The 8611-nt window shown below is 33.1% G+C and overlaps 1 protein-coding gene across 1 annotated transcript; it reads left to right on the top strand.

Moving 5' to 3' along the window:
* The first annotated feature begins 4904 nt into the window (after positions 1–4904).
* LOC141649056 (protein FAR1-RELATED SEQUENCE 5-like) lies at positions 4905–7419 on the top strand. Its single transcript, XM_074457757.1, has 3 exons — positions 4905–4938; positions 5307–5854; positions 6667–7419. The coding sequence occupies exons 1-3, from the start codon at positions 4905–4907 to the stop codon at positions 7417–7419; spliced, it is 1335 nt and encodes a 444-aa protein (XP_074313858.1).
* Positions 7420–8611: the final 1192 nt, after the last annotated feature.

Here is an 8611-nt window from a genome sequence, read left to right as displayed (position 1 = left end):
TGGTTAAGAAAAAGGACTTAAAATTGCAAGCTAGTAGCTCAACCATTGGAGTAATCCAAATAGATTAGATTTGCTCAAAAAAAATTGAGCTAGTAGCTCCATGAAGCTACTTGCTTAAATGGACCCACAAAAAAATATAACCAATAGAAAAATAGTGGTCTCATTTATAATGTTTTAATTTTATATTTAGAAATTAAAAATTGAATAAAAAAATAGGAGAGTGTGTTAGGTGGGTCACATAAACCTAGTAGGAAATCGACTTCACTGTTGGAGTAAGTTGTAGCTTGAAATGGTTGTAGCTCGAAAAAATGATGTGGCAAAGGTAAGCTAGTACCAACTAGCTTACCATTGTGGATGCTCTAACTGATTGTATAGTCTATTAACTGTGGGAGGGGACCACTACATTTACTACTCATTTCAAATTGATTTTGATTTTTGTAATAATTGTAAACTCATTACTCTCTTCTTACCTTAATAATAGTGTATAAACCAATTGTAAACTAACTAGTGAGACGAACGGAGTACATGTTAGTTCAGTTAGATTAATAATTGACCAAGTGATTATACAATCCTATTGTACGGGGCATGCTTTTTCACATACAGATTTTACTATTTCACATACGTTTTTTTTTTCAATTTTACATTGTCAGTTTTTCATTCTCTCAGCCAATTGATTCTTTTTTTCTCCCTTCACCACCAACACCACCTACGGTCAACACCTCCGATCAATCTAGACGGCGACCTAACTCGCTCCGGCCAACCTTATATCGGGCAAAAATGAATCTATTTTTATGATTTATTTTTATATTTTATATATCAAATTAATTAGAATTTTACAATTAAGTCTAATTATAGTTAGGGTTTAATAAAGAAGGATTAATTGGGGACAATTATTCGACATGAATGGAGGAATATTACACAGATTGCAAATCATATAGTATAAAAATGGGGCTTTATTTGTACAAACTAAAAACCTTTCAACATTTATGTTTGTTCATAAAAATTTCAATGGCCAACATAAATAGCATTATGAAGTTGACTTCTGACAAATGTTTGAATCAATAGCGTTTTTTTTCCTGAAGGAAATCAATAGCGTTTTTCATAGTCACCATTAGCAGGGATGTAGCAAATCACCCCCATAACTTTCCAAAAATGTGCAATTAGGCACAAATCAAGTTTTTTACCATTTTTTTTAACTAAAACCTATTTTTTTATATTATAAAAACTATTATAAATATATTTCTTAAATAATTAAATATAATATTTACATCTTCAACGAAAAATGCGAACCAATTTTAGTATAAACAAAAATTCGGTCATGTAACCTTTCATTGTAACATCATTAATAATTCTCATATTAGGAACATTTTTCTCCAAAATAAATAAAAGAAATATTTAATTAACAAATTTTATTCTTAAAAATAAGATATGTGGTTAATTTCACATTATAAGAGAAACTTATGGGGTTGATTTGCTACATTTATAAGTTAAGGGGCTTGATTGTACATAATATTAAACTTATGGGGGTGATTTTCTATATTTCCCTAACCGAATAGCTAATATTGGAGTGAGTGAACTCTGTTGGAAGTGTTGCTTCAAAAGAAGCGTTTATCTATCCGACATTGATATAATAAACTAAGAGGTTATGGTTTATAAGTGATCACTTGTATTACTACTAATATGTGTAGTAGTGGAGGGGTCGGTTTATGTTAAAGCACTCGCGGTGCGGTCGAGCGACCTCTTTTTCGGAAGTGTGATCACCTATTTTCCACATTCATCGGCAAAATTTTCCAAAATAGATTACTCATTCTTTTATGTTGATTATTGTATTTCCTATACAAATGGTGTTGATTACTAAAATCAATTTACGAGACAATAATAAATATGGTTCTAGTTTTTTCCTTTCCTCTCCTATAAATACCACATATCTACACCATTTCAAAATACACAACACATTCTCACAACTAGTCCTCTCAATCTACTCCTTCGCTAATACTTATCTTTCATTGCTGATTTTGGCAACGTTCTGTTAGTAATTCTCAATCTGAGTCTTTGTCGTACACCTTAGACTCGGAAGTCGTGTAACCCTGGGAAGTTGGTTGCTAAGAGGCCGTGTGTATCGAGCGGGGCAAATTCAACTTTAGGGCAGTGATTCTATCACGTCACGACATCTTTCTCTTCAAGTTCTGTAAGTTTATCTGTTCATTGTTCGTCTTATAGTCATACCGCCTACAATCTAAAGTTGAATTTTGAATTTTCTTGCTCATTAAATTTTTATTTAAGGAGATATGGCTATGTATGTTTTTGCTCATTTATCACCAAAAATCGATTTTTTTTCCTAATCTTTTAGAATGATTATGGTGAATCTTCTATAGACTGGCATATGAAATGTTAATGATTGTACGAGAGTCACTTGATTGCTGTGTGTCTAAACAATATTTTTCAAGTTTTGGAGGGCATAAAAACACGGGACAAAAGTACTGCAACACTGGAATTGTAAGGCCTTTACCAATATAGTCCTCCCTTAATAAGAAGTCAAAAGACACCTTTTTCTTTTTGTTTATAATAAAGGGCACTTGAGACAAGCGGGGAGTACATCTCCCCGGATAATATGCATGCTTATCAAAGTTTTACTATCTTTCAGTAATATGCATGATTATCAAAGTCAAATAATTGTTTGGTTGATTCCCACTCATTAGGCATTCATTACTCTCATACTATTATGTGTAATTTTGATGCAATCTATTTCTATACGAATGACTAGTAATGACTGATATGTCTTTTTTGTTAGATATTTTGTCTCATAAATTTCTTAACATTGATATTGCTACTATATGGCTAGTAGATTATTAGGACAACCACAATAGAGGTTTGTCAACAAAGGTTTGTATACTTTTTAGAGGTTTGTTGACAAATCTCTATATTGTTGGGAATGAGGGTTGAGGTTCATAGATGAGAATGGTTATATATTTGTATACAGGTTTGTGGGATGACATGACAAGTGGTGGTCCATAAAATGTACCCAACATATGAGAGAAAAAAATGGATAATTTTGAAGTGGGTCCTATAATATGAACCTTGAAAATGTTTGGCTATTGTTATGTATGGGTTTGTTATTGGAGAGGTTTGTTAATTTGGTGATGTGCCATGTGACAAACCTCTTTAGAGGTTTATCTATTGTGGATGCCCTTACAAACTTTGATATTGCCTTTGAGAATTATTTGGGTCAGTGATTTAATTCAGTGGTTGGTAACATGTTTAGATTCTAAGTTTAGACTAAACGTTGATAATAATATACAAGTCGAACTTATTTGCTTTCTTATTCGTAAATGCCGATAATTATTGCTGTCAACCGGATAGAATTGATCGATAGATGAAATTTGACGCTGTAGTGTAATGCATCTCAGTATGTGTTACTGTAAATATTGGGTGATGAAGCTCATGTAGGTTATGAGGTACATTTTTTTTGTTTTGATTTTCTAAAAGTGTGCATAATTATTTTTAGTTAAATCAAAAATTGTCATGTTTGTTACTTGTGATTTCTTAAAATCTTTATGGTATAGAGATACGTATACTAATGTTGTTTACAATTCTGTTAACAAACGAGTTAGTTTGCTGAAAATTCTATGTTTCACTAGACAAATCATGTTTTGGAATAACGCCATTTATGACTAATTGGGATATTTATCCTTCTTTGTGTATGAGTTATTGAAATGCGAAAAAAAATTGTAAGCTCTACATGTGTATTAGTGATATTTCTATCATTTTTTTTTAGAACATAAAAGGAATACAATATATATTTGATTTATTCCATAGTCCATACGGTTGGTAATGTGAGCGTGTAAGTGCTTCATTGTTTTTATCTTCTATTGAAAGATTTTCGTGACTTGTGTGATTTATAATTTTAGTTTTTAAGTCATATTGGAAGAACGTGCTTTAATATATGGTTTTGTGTGACAAATATATTGTGAGATGTATGATCTACCAGTGTATTAATGAGTTAAATGGTGTCTTTGGTTATTTGGTGAATGTCATCACTAACTGTATCAATGCATATCATAGTTAAATTTTTACTAATGGTGTATAAGAATAATTATCTATGCCTGAGCACATGTGTGAGAATTTTTGTTAATGGACATTTATTAGTTCATGCATCATGTTAATTATATAAAAATGTCGTTTAATGTGCGTATATGATTGATCGGATCAATATATTTGTTATATTTTGATTGTTGTGTTGTCACTTATGTATAATATGACAGCATGTGGGGGAAGTAGGTAAGTGTTCTATCTATTATTTGAGTAAACTCTGAAAAGTTGTGTTTCCTCTCTAAGTTGCAAAAAACGTATCCCTTATGTGATATACTTGGATATATATATATATATATATATATATATATATATATATATATATATATATATATATATATATATATATATATATATATATATATAGAGAGAGAGAGAGAGAGAGAGAGAGATAGGTTCAGATGAGTCCTTAGTTTTGGTTGAGTCCATAAGTCCTATTTTCAACCCTAGGATTAAGTTGGATGAATGGTGGAGATTAAGTGGACAAAAGTAGACATTAATTATTAAAAAAAAAAAAAAAGGTGTGAGGGCTTAGTTTTCCAACGCTGAACACGTTTTTCAAGCATTGTTTAATGCTCTAACTAAATAATAATTAGGGTATGTATCACGTTTGAAGCTTTCATTACCTTCAAACATTCATCTTCCTTTCTATCTTTTTTTTTTCAGTTTATTCTTTCATCTTCTTCTATGTTACAATTTTAAAAAAATAACAGGTTCTTGAGCTTTGTATTTGTGACCGATTTTGCATGCAAATTTGAAAGAGAGAATATAGTGTCTTTTTTTAAGCACTTCAGCTTCTTTTGGTTATTGATTTCATGGATGAAATGCAGATTGTACAAGTGAACAATGGTAAGTTTACTGGTATTCAACAATTATTTTTTTTTTGTTAAAGCATAATTGGGAGATGAGAAGTCAGACGAATTTTTTGTGTAAAGTTATATGAAACTGTATTTATATGATAAGTTAGACGCATGATTTATTGTCTTTTGAAGTTATTTGTTTCCAGGAATATTATTGTATTCTATTTAACTTATGGTGAAAGGAATTTGTAAGGTCAGTTTAAAAGGCAATTTTTTTTTGTGTAAATATTTGTTGAAGTTACATACTTTACGTGGCACAGTTTTGTTTTACGGCGGTAGAGTTACAATATTATTGATGAGTTTTTTATGGGTTTTGTTATTGGTGAAATAATAAATGGTTTTTTTGTATTTTTACAGTGGAAGAATGTTGTGAGGATGTTGAAAATGTAGGGGAAGAGGAATTCTCTAAAGTATTGCAAGGTGTAGGGGAGGATGAATTTTGTAGGATAGTGGAAAGCCAATTTACGCCATATGTAGGACAACAATTCGATTCCATAGAAGAAGCTGTTCAATTCTATAAGACGTACGCGCTGGCCTGTGGATTTGATGTGCGTAAATACACAACGAAGAAGTGGCGTGACGGAACTATTAGATCGAAACTCCTAGTATGTAACCGAGAGGGGTTCACGTATGCAAAGAAGGTGGGCAAATCCAAAGATGTTGTAGTTGGTGGAAGCACACAGGAGGTGGAAGAGAGTGGAGATAAACAAAGAAGGAAAACTAAAGTGAGGAGGGTTGGATGCAAAGCTAGGATTAGATTGTTCTTGATGAACGGCCTTCTAGTAGTTGATCGATTTCATGCGGGACACAGTCACGAGATTGTGGATGTTAAAGATAGGGAATTTCAGAAACTGTCAAGACGGTTACACAAATATCACAAGGGGCTCATTGTCTGTAACTCAAGGGTTAGTACTTTTAATTGTATTAGTTAATTAATTTGTTTGTTAGAGTTACATATTTGTAGTATTAAATTACAGTAGTCATAGTTAAAGTTTCAGTTAGTCACATGAAAAAAGAACTGAAGTTACAGTAATACTGAAGTAAAATTTTAGTTATGATTGATAAAGTTACAAATTTGATAAATTGTAATTGTTAAAATTATTGTTTTGCTGTAATGTTAAAAACGTGTAGTAAAGTTACAGTAATTGTGTAGTAAAATGACAGTTGTTACGGGTTAAGTTACACTTTGATTGCTAAGTCTAAAAAGTAGCTAAAGTTACAGTAACTGTAGAGTAAAATTAGAATAGTCATTGTTATAGTTACATGTTAGGTTTTTTTTTGAAAAAGTTAAGTGAAGTTACAGTACTAGTGATGTAAAATCACAATTGTCATTGTTGAAGTTATATTTTGGCTGTAATGTTGAAAATTGTAGTAAAGTTACAGTTCTTCAGAAGTAAAATGACAACAGTCAGGGGTTAAGTTACATGTTAAATGTTATGTGAAGAAATTAACAAAAGTTACAGTGTTTCTGAAGTGAAATTACAGTTGTCATTGCTAAAGTTATAATTAAGCTGAAATGTGAGAAAAATGACATAAAATTACATATGAATGACATTGAAGAATGTTAAGCATGACAAAGAGATGACACTAAAAATTTTGCATTGTTTTTGAGCACTTGAATCTAGTAGTTTTATTAGAGTTACACTACTTATCATTACAGTTATACTATTGAGCGTTTAAGTTACAGTAATTTAACTGACATTGAGATTAACTGCAGCTGAAGATAGGTGCAACAAAGACATACAAAATGTGCAAGGAACATGTTAATGGGTTTCAGAATATAGGAGCGAGTGTAACCGACTTCAAGAATTTTCACAGAGACGTAAAGTGCTACATTAATGACAGGGATGGTCAATTGTTCATAGACCGTTTTAAGAACATGGAAGAAACGCGTGATGATTTCTTTTTCGATTATGAGGTAGATGTTGATGGGAGCCTGATCAGGGCAATATGGGCGGATGGAGTTGGTAGAAGAAACTACTCGGTATATGGTGATGCTGTGTCTTTCGACCCGACATACTCAACAAACAAGTACGACATGGTTTTTACACCTTTCACAGGTGTTGATAATCATAAAAGATCGGTAACATTTGCGGGTGCATTGATTTTTAGGGAGAAGAATGAGTATTTTGATTGGGTTTTTAGCCGGTTTTTGGTTGCGATGGGTGGTAAGGAACCAGAGTATATTATAACAGACCAAGACCCGGAATTATATCATCCTGTCAAAGACATATTCAAGACGGCTAGGCACCGTTTTTGCATGTGGCACATCATGAACAAGGTACCTGTGAAATACGGGGGAAACGCGATAGATTTAACAGATTTCACGAAGAAGTTGAATGCCATAGTGTGGGACGAAAACATTGAACCAGATGAGTTTGACATGCGTTGGTGTGAGATAATGAAGGAACATGGAGTTGGTCCCGAACGTGACTGGTTTGAGGAAGTGTACAAGAAAAGAAGGCAGTGAGTGATGGCCCATTGTAGGGACTTAAATATGGGGAGTGTTATGAGGACAACGCAGAGATCCGAGAGCGAAAACAGTTTCTTTAAGAAATTTGAGAATAACTCGGGAACGTTAGTCGAGTTCTGGTCACGGTATAAGAGTGCTATAGACCAAAGAAAGACACACACAAAAAAAGCTTGACAATGAGAACAGGCAGACATCACCGAAATTAGCAACTCGGTTGCCAATAGAGAGCCACGGGGCAAGAGTGTATACACATGTGGTATTCGATGTGTTCCAAGAGGAGGTAATTAGATCAACAACCGGACTTAGTGTTCGGGGATTCAACGAGATAAATGGTGTCGAGGTGACAAACCTGAAAGATGGAATGACGGGAAGAGTCTACGACATTCAGTACAAACCAGGTATTAATTAATATATTTGTCTCCTTAAAATTTTACAATCATAGTTTGGAACTTTTGTTCAATTAATTTGTAACTTAAGTGATAAATAATGTAATTAAAACAGGATAACTTATTGGATTGTTGAAATATTGTGTTTATTGAAGTTTTACTTTAGTTTTACTGGATGACGACACCATATTGAATTAATTTTGTTTTTTGTTTGTGCGTCAACAAGGAACACATGAGGCGACATGCACGTGTAGAATGTTCGAACGTTCTGGAATACTTTGTAGACACATAATTTCGGTTTACTCAGGTAATGGTGTGAACAAAATACCGGATGCTTACGTGGCTAGAAGATGGACAAAGGATGCAGTCGGCTACGCGTCTGATGTAAAGGATATTATTGATGGGAAAGAAATTGAAATGACAAAGTTGTGGTCAGAAGTTTATGAAACAGTTGGATTATTGAGAGATAGGGATAAGACTGATGTAGAGAGGTTGGGCATTTTAATTCGGGAGTTTAGAGAAGAGTTAAGACCATCATTGGACGAGTTGACGAAGGAACAAGAAATAGAATAGTTACTTGGATGTAAGCCCATCGAGAAAATTACAATACTTCCTCCTAAGCAGGCGAAAAACAAGGGGAGTGGAAAAAGAATGTTGTCGACGAAGAGTAAAGTTGCTGCAAAAAATGCTAAACCAAAGAGGATGTGCAACAACTGTAAGCAAATGGCACACCATGACAAGAGAAATTGCCCCAACCCGTTTGCAGAGCGTCCACCGATTTCAGTTCAATCTTCTTCAGAGGA

This window comes from Silene latifolia, chromosome 3, assembly GCF_048544455.1.
Source record: "Silene latifolia isolate original U9 population chromosome 3, ASM4854445v1, whole genome shotgun sequence".
Lineage (NCBI taxonomy): Eukaryota > Viridiplantae > Streptophyta > Magnoliopsida > Caryophyllales > Caryophyllaceae > Silene > Silene latifolia.
This window is presented reverse-complemented; position numbering and strand designations above follow the sequence as displayed.

Coding starts and splice junctions, on each gene's coding strand:
- LOC141649056 (XM_074457757.1), top strand. CDS start 4,905: ATGGATGAAATGCAGATTGTACAAGTGAACAATG. Junction 4,939..5,306: donor GATTGTACAAGTGAACAATG/GTAAGTTTACTG, acceptor GTATTTTTACAG/TGGAAGAATGTTGTGAGGAT. Junction 5,855..6,666: donor TCATTGTCTGTAACTCAAGG/GTTAGTACTTTT, acceptor GATTAACTGCAG/CTGAAGATAGGTGCAACAAA.